At 46.8% G+C, this 15,673-nt stretch overlaps 1 protein-coding gene across 2 annotated transcripts in view; it reads left to right on the top strand.

Annotated features, from left to right (window-relative positions):
• The window catches only part of LSP1 (lymphocyte specific protein 1), a 53,216-nt gene that overhangs the window by 28,595 nt on the left and 8,948 nt on the right, over positions 1 to 15,673 (top strand). For both annotated transcript variants that reach the window (XM_005499235.3, XM_005499236.4), the window contains exons 3-10: positions 3,056 to 3,145; positions 6,300 to 6,489; positions 7,483 to 7,614; positions 11,119 to 11,162; positions 11,336 to 11,417; positions 11,791 to 11,931; positions 12,489 to 12,569; positions 13,445 to 13,559. In XM_005499235.3, the coding sequence (XP_005499292.2) occupies positions 3,056 to 3,145; positions 6,300 to 6,489; positions 7,483 to 7,614; positions 11,119 to 11,162; positions 11,336 to 11,417; positions 11,791 to 11,931; positions 12,489 to 12,569; positions 13,445 to 13,534 (850 nt within the window). In that variant the 3' untranslated portion in view covers positions 13,535 to 13,559. The remainder of the gene's footprint in view (positions 1 to 3,055; positions 3,146 to 6,299; positions 6,490 to 7,482; positions 7,615 to 11,118; positions 11,163 to 11,335; positions 11,418 to 11,790; positions 11,932 to 12,488; positions 12,570 to 13,444; positions 13,560 to 15,673) is intronic.

Raw genomic sequence — 15,673 nt, forward strand, 5'->3', positions numbered from 1 at the left:
CACAGCCCCAGGCAGATCATGGCTGTGGTGGCCAAGCAATGGATCACCACTCCTGGCCAGGCTCCCTGCTCCTCTCTCAGGGTCTGATGTCCCAGCAGTGGGGAGCATGGAGCAGCTCCTGAGCTGGTGCAGTTCACAGCTCTAAGGGTTAAAGTTAACTTGGTGCTCTAATTGGGCAAGTCTTAAATGGAAATAGCTCAAGAGGCATTTATGGAGATGCTGAGCTATCTGCTGTCAGAGATGGATCCCCTGGAGATGGCTTAGGATGGCCACTCACATCACCAGCATCCCACCGCAGCCTTCTTGTGTCCACAGTTCAGAAGCCCAGGTGCTGTGCAGCCTTGGGGCTGGCACAAAAACCATTCTGCACTCTGAGTTGCCCAACTTTGCCTGAAAGACCCCAGTCTTCCCACTACTTGTGTGTTCAACTTATTTCTAAATATATTAAACACAATGGAAAAGTGGCAGCAGGATTCGGGATTACAGTCAGAGGGATGCAGCAGCTTCATTTTACTGGAAAAACAGCAAAGCTATTTATAAAGATCTTTTTTTTTCCATGAAAACATATTTTTTTTCTCAGATATTTTAAAAATTATTTAGTACCTTTTTTTTTTTCTAAAAGTGTTGCAAAGAAGCTTCAAAATCTTTTGTGGAAATACACTTGGTGATATTCTGCAGACAAACCTACTGCAGTCTGCCCTAAAAGCAAACAGAAGATCTGGAAAGTAATAATACTCGTTAGTTTTTCCATATGCCCCTTCACACAGGCTGGAAAATAATTTGTGAAGGTCTTTAAAATGACAGACAAGATCTCCGGTCTCTGCTTTGCAGGGAGACTCTGTGAGCAGCCTCGGGCACAGACCAGCGTGCAGCAGCCCCAGCAACCCTGCTTGCAGGCTCCAGTCCCGTGCCTATAGGTGTAGACACACTGCTGACCCCACGGGACCGTTGGTGTTGCCCAAATCTAATTGTGTGCTTAAGCATCTGCGAAGTGGATAATGACAAGGACTTCGCTCCCTGCTACATGACGCTTGATCTTGCTGGGCCAAGCTTCACCAGAAGGATGTTTCTTCTTTGGCTATCCCCTGGTTTCTCCCGCAGCTGCTGACAGCCACCTGGGCTTGCTCATGCAGCCAGGGTCAGCCCTGACCATTAATCTTCTAAAAAGCTTTGCTCTCTCTTGTGTAAACACTGCCCCCTTCTTCCCTTGTCACTCCTGTTTTGTGCAAACACACACTCGGGATTTCCTTACACCAAAGGGACAGAGCAAAGCTCCTCTCCTCCCTTCCCCCTGCCCCCAAGAAACCCCTCAAACCAAACCAAAGCACAAAAAAAACCCCCAAACCCACTTGTAAAAATGGCAGGTTTACAGGAAAGACATTTGGGAGCCAGAGGGATGTGCATCAGCTTAAGCAGAGCTGATGGGGCTGTTGCTGGCTCGGTGCTTCCCCTGGGGCCATGTTTGCAGAGGGTTACAGGGAAGTGACCAGTTTTCAAACAGCATTTGGCCAGTGTCCCTTGCTTTCTGGGAGCTTTTCTGATAGCCTGAGAATATGTTTGTGGCTGGGGCCACAAATATCAGAGCAGTTCTTCTTTGGGCATCATCAACACTGCAGCTCCCCAAATCCCTGACCTGGGACTCAGCAGATCCATGGTCTCATATTAAAAAAATCATGCAACAGTTTGGGTTGGAAGGGACATTCAAAGGTTATCTAGTCCACCACCTCTGCAATGAGCAGGGACATCTTCAACTAGATCAGGTCTCGTCCTGGCCCTGCCTCGAACTTTCTGAGTGTTGTCCTGGGACATCCACAAGCCACCGCTACACGCAGCAGAAAATAATCCAGCCTGGGCTGTGTTGTCCTAGACTGACACAGCATCGCTACTTGGCAGTCTAACAGGATGCTGAAGCATGGCAGGAGCTAGGTAGTGCTCAGACTTGTGGCTGAGCAGCCGTTTTTGATTTACCGCCCCTGCTACCTTCCCTGATGAGCCTGGCAACAGCACGTCTTTTTTGGAAACCCTCAGCTGCTGCAGTCAGTTCAATAGAAGTCCCAAATCTCAGAGAAATGCCCATATTTAATGCACATGTGGTCGTGGAGGAGGCTAAGCATCTCGTGACACCTCCCAAGAGCCCAGAAGGGCAAAGAGAAGATTCAACTGCATTTGTTATATATTTTGAATCTCTGAGTTTTAAACGAATCTGTGTGTCCCACATCCTGATTCCTACTCCCAGGTGACTGTCCTGCATCCCAAAAACATCTGTGAAACTACCACCTCAAGCCGATGCTTGTGACTTGGCTGCTCACCTAGGACCCCTGGCTGGGAGGTGATTCTCCTTGTGAACGCAAGGAAACAGATACTAAGAACTCACCCATTCCTGTGCATGGTCAGCCTGCATCTGGTGCCAGCAGCTCTGCGCCCAGGAGGGCTGCGGCTCAGTGCTGCAGTGGGATATTCACAGGTGGGAGCCAGAGTCATGCAAGTGCACATGACTGGCTCAGAGCTGTAGGGGGAACGAAAGGATTCAATCTAGAACTTGAGCCAGTGTCCTAATCTTTGGGTCTTCATTCCTTTCTCACTCCTGCTCAGGCCAGCTCCTGATGATGTCTTTTCTATGGGGCTGCGTACAAGGATAGGACAAGCAGCAACACCTCTGGTCCAAACAAGCTAGGGCCAGCTCCGAAGCAGAAGAAAACTATGGACTTTTTTGGTTTTTATGTGCTGCTTGCCTTTTGCTCATCTGTGTGTTGCCCCAGAGACCAGACAGGCAGTGGGGTGCTGCTGCTGAAGACACGGAGTTGCTCCTTCCTCTCCATCTTGTTGTGATGCCCCAAGAGACCCCCTTTGTACAAGGGCACTCATAAGCACATGGCAAAGGCATCTTTCCTGTAACAGAGGGTAAGGCTTCAAATGGGATTTGGGAGCAGCCAGAGGAAAGAAGATGCAATAGCTGGAGGGAGAGAAGGATGGTATCAGGTTGGGGCTCTTTTAGGCCAGGTTTAGGTTGTTTTATGTCTCTCTTATCCTAATCTTACTTATTGTGGTGTTTCAGCTATGACTTTAAGCCATCTGGGACTTCAGAGCTGGAGGAAGATGAGGGGTTCAGTGACTGGTCCCAGAAGCTTGAGCAGCGCAAACAGAGGTGAGTAGGACACAGCTGGACTGAAGGGAGGGAAACCAACATGCCCAGCAAAAGGACCGTCCCCGAGGCACGGTGACCAGGCTGGAGCATCATCAGGGCCAGACAGGCTCTGCGCCACTGGGACGGATGCTCTCTGCCTGCTGTTTGAGCTAGCAGGGAGGAACAGGCTCAGGGGCTGCCCCAGGCTTCAGGGATGTTTGGATTGAGCTTTGCACTCCAAGCAATGGCAGCCTGCCAGGACACTTGGGTTTGGAGGAGCGACAACAGGAGATTTAAGCCACCTGAGCTGCTGCAGGGGCTGAAATGGCCTCTAACATAATCCAGGCCAACCTGAAAAGCTGTTCTAAGTTATTGCTGCTTCCTGACTCATGTCAGCATAGTGGGTGTTATGGCCCCAGCCCACCTTGTGCTTAACTTCTCTTTCAACGGGGGAAAACGGGCAGCAGAGAGCCCTAAGAGGTGCTTGTGTGCCAGCTGTTTAGTCCTCATCTCCCATCACTCTCCTTTTGCTGAGCTGAACCAAACTCCTGCTTTAACCACTTTCCTTGGAAACCTTCTACCTGCATGTGAATGCTGTGACACAGCTCTCTCAGCAGCTTGATTTTATCAGGAATTTTGCCCCTGTGATGACACAGCCTCTTCTTTACCCCTGAGACTGAAAAAATGCCTAAGATTAATATTTACTGCTGAACAAATAAATAGAGCTTGCCTCTTTCTTACTTTTTCCCAAACACTGTAGCTAAACCACTCCACAAGCTGTACCTTTGCAGCCCTAATACTACAAGCATTGCTCAAGCATCTCGCTGTAGTGTTGATTACCACATCTGTGGGAGCAATTAGAAATCAGCCCCGTCTGCTTTTCAGCATGCTATCTCTTTTTCCACCCCCCTTGTAAAGAGCTTGTCTGGAGAGAAAGTCTGCTGCTATTCAGTGCTTTGCTTTCAAAAGAGAATTAGCTGGAAGGGTTGAGTTAACCTCTCCAGAAAATCCTCCTTGGGTTTTTGTGTGATGCTTGTGTTTATTCCGTAGCAAGGTGGGAGTGTACTGAGCAGGGCAGGTGGCATCTGTGGCAGGTGAAGCGCATCAGAGAGGGGTGGTGTTTTAAAGACACTGGCTGTAGCTGAGGAGGCCTTTGCTTGGAGGCTGTTTGGGAGAGGTAGCTGGAGGGACTTGGATCCTGTGGGCTTGCTGGGCTTGTTTCCTAGCAGGTGGCTGTGGCCTGTGAAGTTCCTTCAGGAGCTTTGCCTTTGCCCACCTGCCTCACCCGGAGGGTAAGCTTGGAGTGTGGTGTGAGCACAGGTAGGTTCTGTATCTGGCTGGGATGCCCTATGCTGGGGCACCCTGTGCTGGTACAAGCAGCACTGTGGCTGGGGTTTCCTAACTTCCCTCTCTCCTGCTTAACTGAATATGGAGCAAACCCTGTTTTTTCATGTGAAGGATGTTTAGGTGCTGGCTATGAATGAGGAAATAGAGACAGCTGCTATCCTTTGGAGCTAAAACAGCTTGTGTGTCCCCTGAGAGCCTTGGTGCTAAGGGATGTTTTATTTTTGCTTCTAGTTCCCCACTTTGTGGAGGGAGATCCATGTTATTAGCTACATGCAAAAGGGTGGGAGCTGTGTCAGACTAGCTGTCTCCTATACGAAATTGCTGTAGTGTAGAAGGCACCCTGTACACTGCATCATATCTGCTGGCCTTAATTTTTAATATGAGCTTTCACTTCATCTGGAGGCATTGCTGGGATCCTGGTTAAGAGGAACTAGTTACCTAGGCCTTCATAGACTGTTTGTTGCTGGTGACTGCACTGTCGTGGGAGGGTGGTTAGTAGCAATCCAAGTGAGCCAGCACAGGCATCAGCTTTTTTCCCATGTGGTCAGTGAGGAGGGCTGGACAGTATCTGTCCTGTGAGCTGCCTTCCCAGCACCAGAGAGGTGGGTGGAAAAGTGTTCCTTGAACTTTTCTTCATGTTTGGTGAGGCAGAAGCAGTGAGTCAGCCTTGCCCTTTGGCAGCTGCCTGCTAGCCAGCTCTCTAGCCTTGCTGTCATAAGCTGGGTGATTTTCTAAGAAAAGGGTGGGAGGAGAAAGTTATTCTCTGGCTGGGGAAAGCAAGATGGCAATAACATCTTGGTGCATGGCAGTGAGCCAAGTGAGTACTCTGGGGTTACGTGCTCCTACTGACTCTCTGCTAAAAGGCATGGGCTGCTCTGTTTTTGCAAAGCCAACAAACATACTCCTGGGTCTCCTCTCTGTAGCCTCAGAGACCTGAAGGAATCCTCTTGTAAAAATCTTGTAAAGTTTTTTTTAAACCTAAGACAAGGGTGATGCTGGCTGCTTTGGGACTCTGCTGTTTTGCTGGGCTATGACATGAGTGATGTGATTAGGGGTGTAATTTATTCCAGTGGGCAAAGCTGAGGTTTGCAGTTGGGCATAGATATAGCATTGCCTACAAAGCACTGTACCTTGCAAACAAAAAACCCCACGAGTGGCTGTGCAGCCTTGTACTGCAGTTTAGCTTCAGCCAGGGAAAAGGGGGATCTTGGGAAGCACATTCACATATCATTGTTGGATCCCCATCCAGTGAGAGGCTCTGTTAGCATGGAAAATTAGTTTAGGCAGAGGAAGGCTGCATTTTGTGCTCCATGTTGAACTGATGCTGGGAGCCATGGAGGTGGTGTCAGATGTGTGCTTGTGCACCAGGACCATGGAGCATGCTGGTTCATCTGGGATTTTGGCTGTGGCTGAGCAGAGAATTGAGCCAGCACTACATCATGGTGGTAGTGTCCTCTCTGCCTGGGGTCTGAGCAGAGGCCAGGACTTTGTCTTGTTCAGGTCCCTCTGATCCTCTTGTTTTCCTGTGGGTCTCATCTGTAGTGAGGCTGGAAAGATACAGATACTTTCAGCTCAGCCACAACACTTAGTTGAGCTGCATCCTGGGCATTTAAAGTGTGGGAGTGTGATATGACTGCTGTTATATCTGGGTGCCTGGAACTGGATGGGACCATGGAAGTACCTTTGAGCCTTGGTGTAAAAACACCCAGCAAGTTGCAGGCTTGGGGGAGTGATAAAATTGGATTTCTAGAGGTCTGAGGCACCTGATGGTGTCTGTAAGCTTATAACAACATGTTTTGCTTCTTTGACCTGTCTCCCCCACCTCTAGGTCTTCACAACAGTTGTATGAAGAAGAGGACAGTGGTGTGAGGGAAGCTGAAGTCAAACTGGAGCAGATCCAGCTAGAGAGCCCGGAGGAGATCCAGGAGGAGAATGTGGTCATCAGGGAGAAAGAAAGGCTGTGCCAAGAGGAAGAACGGGTCCAAGAGCAGGAGGAAGATGAGAGAGCTGAGCAAGAGGTGGGATCAGGAGGATCTGACTCTGTTTCTGTGGGGCTGGTGGGAGAACTGGGGCTGGGGGCTGCTCTCCAAGGAACAGGGCTCACCATTGCTGCTTACAGTGCTGGGTGTTGAGCCCACATAGATGTGCTGTCCTGGCATAACCTGGGGCTGGTGTCACTTGTGCCTATGTGCTTTCTTGGGATCACTGCAGGCAGCCTCTGCCCTCTTCTGAGGGCAGTGTGTTTGCTCCCAGATCTTGTGGTGGTTTAGTCATGTCCCTGTAATGCTGAGAAGGAAAGTGCTACTATTTTTCCTGTGGTTTTCTGGGCAGCAAGTAGCTCTTCAGGAGAACTCAAATCCAAATTTTACTGCTTGTTTTTTATCTCCCCAGCCTTTATTGCACCTTTGGAGCACTTTGGCACTTCTAGAGATACTTTAAATCTTTCATTGCTCCCAGCTGAGCTTGCTTTCTTTGCTCTTCTGATAAGGTGTAATTTCTGATAAATGATGGAGACAAAGCTAGAACCTGAGTGGTGTGCAAGTTCATTAGGTTGGCTGAGCTGCAAATATCTTCTGTTGTAAATGGATTTTTTGACTTGCTGAGGCTAGTATGCGTTTTGTATTTGAACTTTGTGTGTGATTATTTCTAGCTCTTTATTCTAAAAGCAGCTGTTTTCTATTCTTGTGGCCTCTAAATGAGAAATTCCCATTTTCTGGTCTCAATAATGCTAAGAAATCTTTATTAACTGATGCAAGGACCCCTTTCCATATCTTTTTGGAACCTTGAACCTGCAAAATTTCTCTGATATTTCTGCCTGCCACCCCTCAAATTAACACAAGAGCTTCTTCTTGGCTGTTTCAAAATTAGATCATGTGAACTTGAAGCTTCTGTGCTCGCATGTTTGTTTAATGTAAAGCAGGAAGCCTGGAAGACAGGAGAAAAATCACTCTTGTTGCACAGTAAGTGCTTTGACCAGCTCACTTCCTGTCTTGTTCATTTTCTGCGCTCAGGAAAAGAAGAGAAGGAGAAATGAAGAGGAGGAAGAAACACCAGAAAAACGCCAGAAGGCCCCAAGTCCCACCAGCCTGGAGGAGGAGGAGGAGGAGCTGTGCTCTGACCACACTGCAGTGTGCTCCACCAAGGTGTGTGTTTCTGGGGCCTCTCTGGAGGATTGGCAGCTATTGCAATAGAGCATCTAACTAATGGGTTAGATAGCCATTAACTAATTAATTAACTAATGGGGTAGATGCCCCATTCCTGGAAACACTCAAAGCCAGGCTGGACAAGGCTCTGAGCAACCTGATCTCATTGAAAACATCCCTGCTTATTGCAGGGGGATTGGACTAGATGAACTTTTGAAGTCCCTTCCAACCTAAAATATTCTGTGATTCTAATGATGAGGAAAGATGACCAGGGACTTGTGGTCATGTAGGGTGTGTGAATCCTGTTATTCCACTCCTGCTACAGGCTGGGACAAATCACTTGATCTGTTTCCTTCGTCTTGCTCAGCTGTCAGCCTCCTCTCCTCCTGCGGTGCCTGATTGAGCGGTTGGAGGCTGTAACTGTCTCTGTCTGTGTATACTTTGCCAATCACTGTAAATGTCTAAAGTTCATTGAGGACTCCAGGGAATAATGTAATACTGAGAAAGATGTCTGTGCTTTAAGCCTGTGAATTTGGTCAGAGGCGACACATGAACTCAATCAGAAAATGAAATTTCCCTTCCTCCAAAAAAACCTCAAAACTTGAAGTACTGGAATTTCCCTGTCTTTCTTAGAATAAAATCAGTAAGTATGACTGAAGTATTTTTTTAAACAAACTGGGATTCCTGGTCTCTGAATCATTGTATCCTTCCAATCACATCTGTCTGCATTGATACTCTTGTGAAACTTCCGTTTTCGACACCACCTGAATTATATCTCATGACTTCTGTTGCATTTGCTACAAATCCTCAGTTCTGTGCATGTGCTTTTAAATACAATAGCTACAGTTAAGTGGTTTCTGTAGTGAATGGCTTTTTGTCTTTGTAAGCCCCAAGCTTGTTGATTATAACAGTGAGGGTAATGGTGAGGAGCCTGGGTAGCCTGTTAATCTGCTCTTGGTGTAATATTTCCTCTTTTGCATTTATATCTGTGCTATTTACTTCTTAGTCAGTATCTCCTGGATGGGCAGAATTTGTATGAGCACTTCCTCTTACACCAGTAAATAGATCATAAAAGAAGGGTTTAATCATCTTACAACCACTGGATTCTTGCTCTTGGTGGAGGATTTAATAATTTACATCCATCAGATTCTTGCTTTTTACAGAGAAGCCTTTTAAAAATCGATTAGAGAGGGGAGAAAGAGTGGGTTTGGATGCAGGCTGTGTCCTAGTGATAGGTTTGAAAAGTGGGGTGGGGGTAGCCAAAGCATATCCCCAGAGTGGGGCTAGTGGGGAAATGTGGGTAATGCTTCCAGTGCCTTTTATGTGCTGAAATTCTCATCATTATGGCCCCAAAGCACACGTAGCTTCCTGACCTGAGGTTAACTACTGATGCTAGGATTAGCCCAGGGAAAGATTTAGAAATATAGTCTCTGTGTTTTATAATGGTGATGTCAGAGCTCACCAATACACAAAGCTGAATGTAAAGCTGTACAGGAAAAATGAGCTTGGGATCGTTCCAGAGGAAGGAGGATCTTTATACCCCAGCTAGCAGGGCTTTATATGAACACTAAAAATTAAACACGTTGACCACCAAGAAGGTGTTTTGACATGGGATCGCTCAGCAGAAATACTTCTTGCAGTGGAAAGACAAGAGCATCTGCAGTGGGCGGTGAGCTCCCCTGACAGCTGTGGCTGATGGAGGCAAGGTGCATATCTGGGGCAGGTAGATGCTGGGGTGCAGCATAACAGGGTGTTTGGGGTTCAGAGGGCTGGTGTGGCCTAGCGGCTGAAACAGACGTGTGGTGGCAGGGGGAAGTCTTGTACCAGCCTGGGATGCTTGTGAGCTCTGAGTTCTGAGGTTGGCTGAGTGGGCAGCTGTGATTTCCTCTGGCCTTCAAAAAGTGCTGTGGACAACAGAAATGCAAGGAATTGCTTGTTGCAAGGAATTGCTGTACAGGGCAGGGAGAGGTGATCTCCAAATAGCTGAGAAAAACTTTACCACCTAGACTGTCATGCTGAGATCCACTGTCACCTGTGGCCTTTTTTAGGCCACTCCGTGCTTAACTTGATGCTTATTGGAAGCACCTCTTGGAAGCACCTGTGGGTGGTTTGCACCTGCACAGCATATCTCTGTCAGGGTTGGCAATGTTTTTTTCCTATTGATATCTTATCTACTTGTGTTTGAAAAACTGAGACATAGGCTGGGGTCTACCAGATTCCCCTTTCAGGTGTTATTATACCCTATGAGGTGCCAGCCTGTGCATCAATGTCCCAGAAGAAGGAGTAACCCAATCTCTGAAGTCACAGCTCAGAGGCAAGCATCAGTTCCTGCAGCACTGAACAAAGGAAAGAGCCATCAGACAGCCTGGCCAGCAGAGAAAGCTGGCTGATGGGATATCTGTCATGCTGCTGTGTTGGGACCCTGCAGAGTGACTCTCCCTGGCACATCTCTATTAGCCAGGGTTGCACTGTTTGTTGGTAGTTGTGTTCTTCTCTAATAGGCCTCAGGCTCTTGGGCACAGCTGTTAAATGTGTCCTCTCTGTGACACTGTATTCTGCTTAACCAAAATTTAGCACCAGCATCCTGAAGGCATTTTAAAATGAGCGCTTAGTGCTGCATTTTAATCTACTGACTTGGTGATGTTTCCTGTGGCACAGGCAGCAGTTATACAGGGAGGGAAGGCTTCTTCTTACTTGATTGCTGCTCCTTGGCTCTGTGGGAGCTGGTGTTAAGAGCGAGCTTCCCCTTTGACTTCAAAGTGATTTTTTTCTCTCCTAGTTCTTATTTCCTGGGGCACAAAAGAGATGCGAGGTTTAGCAACTTTTCATCTTTACTTTTTTCAGTGGTTGTGAAGTGTTTGCTTGCTTTCCTGTCTTGGCAAAAGCGTTCTTGCACAGGAGCTTCTTGTGCAAAACTCTTTCCTGATGGCTTGACCTGAAGAGCTGCCTTGCAGTGCAAGTGAACACATGGAGCCAAATGTCTGTATGATCCTCTGGTGTGTATAAATCAATGAAACTCATACCTGTGCTTCTCTCATGCTTAGCTCCTATTCTTCTGCAGATGTGGCTGGCAGTGCTTCTAGCTTTTTCCCTTGTCTTTCTACACTTGCCGCTTTCTCTGTGTCTGGCTAGGAAATCAAGTATATGAAAAAGATACTTGGTCCTCGAGCAGAGGAAGTAGAGAACATGGTTCTGGTTGCTGTTTCAGCTGTCAGTCAAGCTGCACGTTGTTGGTTTGTCCCTGAAACTGGTTGGATTGCTACTGTGCACTGATGCTTTTGGTTGGGATTCTGCTTACCTGCATTAGAAGGGAGAAGGAAAAGGGATGCTCAATGTCTCTCTGACCAGTGTGGGAACATGGAACTGAGTCAGGCATTTCTAACCAAAATCTGGGTGGGGGCTCAAGGAAGAGAAGTGGCTGCATTATGGTCAGCTGAGGTGACCTAAATCCCTCTGAGGTATGTGGAGAAAAGTGATATGTTTGTCTTCTCTCTCCCACTTTAGATCACGGACAGAACTGAGTCACTGAACCGTTCAATAAAGAAAAGGTATTTCTGGGGTTGACATCTGGGTAAAGCAGGTCCTTTCCTGCAAATGGAGGATGCTGGAGGGCCCTGCTGTGGGGAAGGGCAGGAGTGACAGGCTGTCTCTGGCTCTCAAAGTCCTTCCTTCTGCTTGAGGCACTGTGTGAATCACCTTAATCCTCTTCTCTGCTCTCCAGTAACAGCATAAAGAAGACCCAGCCTCCCCTCCCTGTGTCGAAGATCGATGACAGGCTGGAACAGTACACTCAGGCTATTGAGGTGGGCTTCTGTGTTGTCTCTCTGTCCCCACACTTGAAGGAGCTCCTTTGCCAGGTGTTGCTGTCCCACTATGCCTCTTAGTCTTACCATCTGGGAGGTGACAACTGAATCACTTGCCCTTAGATGGGAGCAACTCTTTCTCCTGTATCAATCTCCATCCACAGCATAAAGTAGGTTTCTTTAGTGAGCTGTCCCATCCTTTTCTCCTCGTGTTCCCTGCTTAAAGGGTGGGAGTATCTGGCAGGAACTAGCAAGACCTTACAACTCTCCTTTTGCAACATCTTGTCCCTGAGGACCTCCAATTACAAAGGAGAGGAAAAAAAAAAAAAGGCACACTTTCCTCAATGGTGATATTTCTCTATTTATTTTTCAGACCTCTACAAAGGCTCCAAAACCTGTCCGACAGCCCTCTCTTGACCTTCCCACCACAAGCATGATGGTAGCCAGCACAAAAAGCCTTTGGGAGACTGGAGAGGTTGCAGCACAGTCTGCTGTGAAGTCCTCACCCTGTAAGGTATGGATCTTTTTTTGAGGTGGCAATAAAATCAGCTGGTGGGGAGAATGCGTATATCTTGTGCAGGGACTAGGACTGAGCTCCAGTTGTTGAGCACAAAGTTGCACGTAGTATCAGGATGATAAATCTTGTAAGCTTACAAAATTCAAGAGAGCAATGCATAATACTCTTCGTTAATTTCACTTTTTGGTGGTTGTGAGTGGGGCTGATTCTGTAACATGTTGGTTGCAAATCTATGTTTATCTGAGCGAAGTTCCTTCCACATAAAAAAGCCTTGATGTTAACATGTCTTAAATAGTTAACAAACTTAAGAAAATAAACATCTTGGATTTCTCACTCTCTTCAACAAAAGCCTGGATGAGAGAGAGGAAAGCATAGGATATACTGGGAATAGGAAGAAGTTTTCGGAGTCATGGGTTTTAGCTGCAGCTGTCAGAGGTCAGATGATGTAATATAAATAAAAAAGGAGGTCAGATGTGTGGGTTTGAAAGAGACGTGAACAAAGGCATGTTCAGCAGTGTTAGCAGTGAAGGGTAATGAGACCATCATCTTCTCAGGATATTGTGGCTGGAGACATCATGAGTAAAAGAAGCCTCTGGGAACAGAAGGGCAATCCCAAACCTGAGACCAACATCAAGGTGAGTTAGTATCTGTATGAGTATGAAAGTATGTGCTCTACTGTGAAAAAGAAAAGAGCTCTTGGCTGGGTTGTCGAAGTATTGAGAAGATGTTCTGTAGGAACAAGGGCTGCCTGTATCTATCAATGCAATAGCATACCTAGAAGCTCTTTCTAACAGTGAGCTGCTGTCGCTTAAGGCCTAGTGAAAATGGGGGCAGAAATAATTTTATAACCAGTAATACCGAAATGTCTCTTGAATAGCATGACATTTGCAGCCTGTGGGTTGGGAGACCCAGCCTTCTAAGCTCAAATTGAACTGCTCTTGTTATGCTTTTTAATCTCATGAGTAAAGAAAACATGCAAAATCAAGTGGAACCAAACCTCAAACAGTATCAACGCTTGCAGATGAATCTGGGGTTTTGTGCCTACTGGTGCATTTGTGGGAATGCTTATTAAAATGCAGTGAGCAGCTGCTGCTCAAACTGTCCAGGCTTGAAGAGGAAGATCAAAGTATCTTGTCTGTACCTGGGTCGGTACTGCTGCCAGCATGTGGTAAATGAAACTGGCTCTTGTCATGGGTGAAACCAACCCTGGCTTGGGAGCCTGAGGCTCTTAAATGAGCCTTCTCTTGTGATGCTCTGACGTTGCATCCTCCTTTTCCTATTGCACATCCCATGCTTGCTGTTACCTTATGCTTATAGAAAGTGGTGGTTGGTCTATGCAAAGAGTTTACACGGAAGGGGCAGGAAGGGAGTACAGAGGAGGCTGTTTCAAAGCCCTCTGGGACTACAGACAGCTATATCACATGCTTCTCTGGCTTCAGTTATTTGATCTTGACTGCTGATTTGAGGGAGAAAAATGCTGACTTTGGCTCTGTCTTTCTCTCCTGTTCAGTCCACTCCTTCTGGCAAAAAGTTTAAATTTGTTGCAACAGGCCATGGCCAGTACAAGAAGGTGTTGATAGACGAAGCCACAGAGCAATAGTATGCCTGGAGAACTCATTAACCAGGTAGGTGGGGAATGACCTTGCACTGTGTAACAAACTCCTGTTTCTGTTGTGGCAGGATGCTGGGGTTGTTACTGCCAGCTACACTTGAGGTGAGTTGGAAGACACTATATGATAACAGCCGGAGCCTTGCTTCTGAGCAGATGCCAGACTTTCTGAGCTGGAAGGGTGTGGGTACACAGTGGGGATTCGTTTTGGTCTCTGGCTTTCTGATGCTGCTAGGAAGCTGGATACCTGCGTTAGTTTAATCTGTGGAATAAGTGCCTTGGCTACTGCTGTTTGGGTGATGATGCATTTGCCTTTGCTAGTTCAAAGGAACAGTCTCTCTCTGTTTTTTTCTTATGCTCTATTATGTTGTGAGGAATAGTAGATAGCTGGAGGTTGTTCTGGCTGACCAAGGGGGGTGGTGTACTCCTGAAATTCAGATGCTTCTCAGGTCTAATTTCCTGATATACTGAATTAATAATGGGAAAAACTTTTAATGATTTCAGTAACCTCTTGGACCCAGTTCATAATAGGGTTGTAGTGGGGATGCTGTGCTGATAGACCTACAGAGCAGAAAGGACTGTCCTCTGATATGCAGCAAGGGGGAAGGCAGAGCTGAGTTGCTCTTTCTGTGCCCTCTTGCAATGGTCTTAGATCTCATGCTCATATTGTGTTTATGTTAATAGATGTCCTGGTGTTATCTTGAGTGGATGATAACAGAGGGTTGCGGCAATAAGGAGGAATGGCGTTGAGGGAGGTGATAACTGGTTGAATCCAACCGGGCAGCATCTGGCACCGAGAGGAGAGGAAGTTGTTGGGAATGAAAACAAGTTTGATCTCTTTTTTTCCTACTATAAAAAAAGAAGCTTTATTTCATAGCCAACATTATAAATAGCTCGGTCTGTTACAAAACACCTTTTGTTTCTGAAAACTTCTGGGGACTGTGTTCCTTTTTTTTTTAAATCTTTCTTCAGTGAATTGGTTTTTGAGTGCAGCATAAGCCTAGATTTTTTTTTTTTTTTTTTTTTTTTTTTTTTTTTAAATTTTGTGGTGCCCATTTAGAAGAGAAGCTTTCTTGAGTGCTACTTTGAGATAGCAACATAGCTTTGGGCAGGCTTGGGTTCGCACTGCTGCCTATGTTCACAGGACTTGTATCCTCAACTTGTTTCTCTGCCTGTGGCTTTCAGAAACCTATTTTAAGGTCTCCTCTTTGATCAGTCCTCTTCTTTTTCCTGAAGTCTGTTTTGATGCACCAGGTGGGATCCTCCTGAGCTTCAGTTCTTCATAGCAAACAGGTTTTGCTGAGTTGTCAGCAGGTTTTGTTTGCAAGTAGCTCAAAGGAAAGTGCCCTCTGCTCTGATCCTTTTCTAGTATATCTCTTGAAAGGCCAGTGACTATCATGTGATGTCCTCTAGGATCCACCCAATGCTCCAAACAACCACTGCACAGCACTGTTGTCCTATGGGCTAATTCACAAGGAAGGGTATTTTTTGACTGAGAACAGCAAAATTACTGCAATAGCTTGAAGGATCTTGGCTTGTTTCTATTCTTGGGTTTTAGCTTACTGTTTTGTGTGGTGAGAGGTCCCTGCTTCCTCAGCTCCTCACTACCCCCCTGAACTATGTTCATACTTTTTTCCTACTGCTGGATCCCTTTGTGATTGCCTTTTTCCTTTCAAGTCCTTCTGGCTCACCCCCATGTCACTCACTCAGCACCACATCATCAACTTTTCTTCTTCCTTGTCCTTCCTGGGCTGCAGGACCTCTGAGTGGGCTGCAGAGGAAGAGGTTTTCTGTAAGTAGAAGTTTGGGCTCTTACCAACTGCCTGAAGCTGTTTGACACCAAAAAACAAGCAAACTCTGTGCCCAGTAGCATTCCCCTTTCCTTGCTCAGCACCGCAGCTCAGGCTGGGACATGCTGCAATAGCTCCCAATGCAGAGCCACTAGTGGAAATCTCCTTTTGCCTTCAGACATCTGTTTTCTCCTCTGCAATTCTCTCGTGCCGGGGGCTGTCTCTGCAGGACTTGCCATGCCTGCTGTATGTCTCTGTCCTTCACTGCTGGGGCAGAAGGGCTAAACCATGCAGCCAAACCTGCCTTCCTCTGCTTCCCACTGCGGGCATCACTCTCCCC

The sequence above is a fragment of the Columba livia genome, chromosome 5, assembly GCF_036013475.1.
Source record: "Columba livia isolate bColLiv1 breed racing homer chromosome 5, bColLiv1.pat.W.v2, whole genome shotgun sequence".
Taxonomy (NCBI): domain Eukaryota; kingdom Metazoa; phylum Chordata; class Aves; order Columbiformes; family Columbidae; genus Columba; species Columba livia.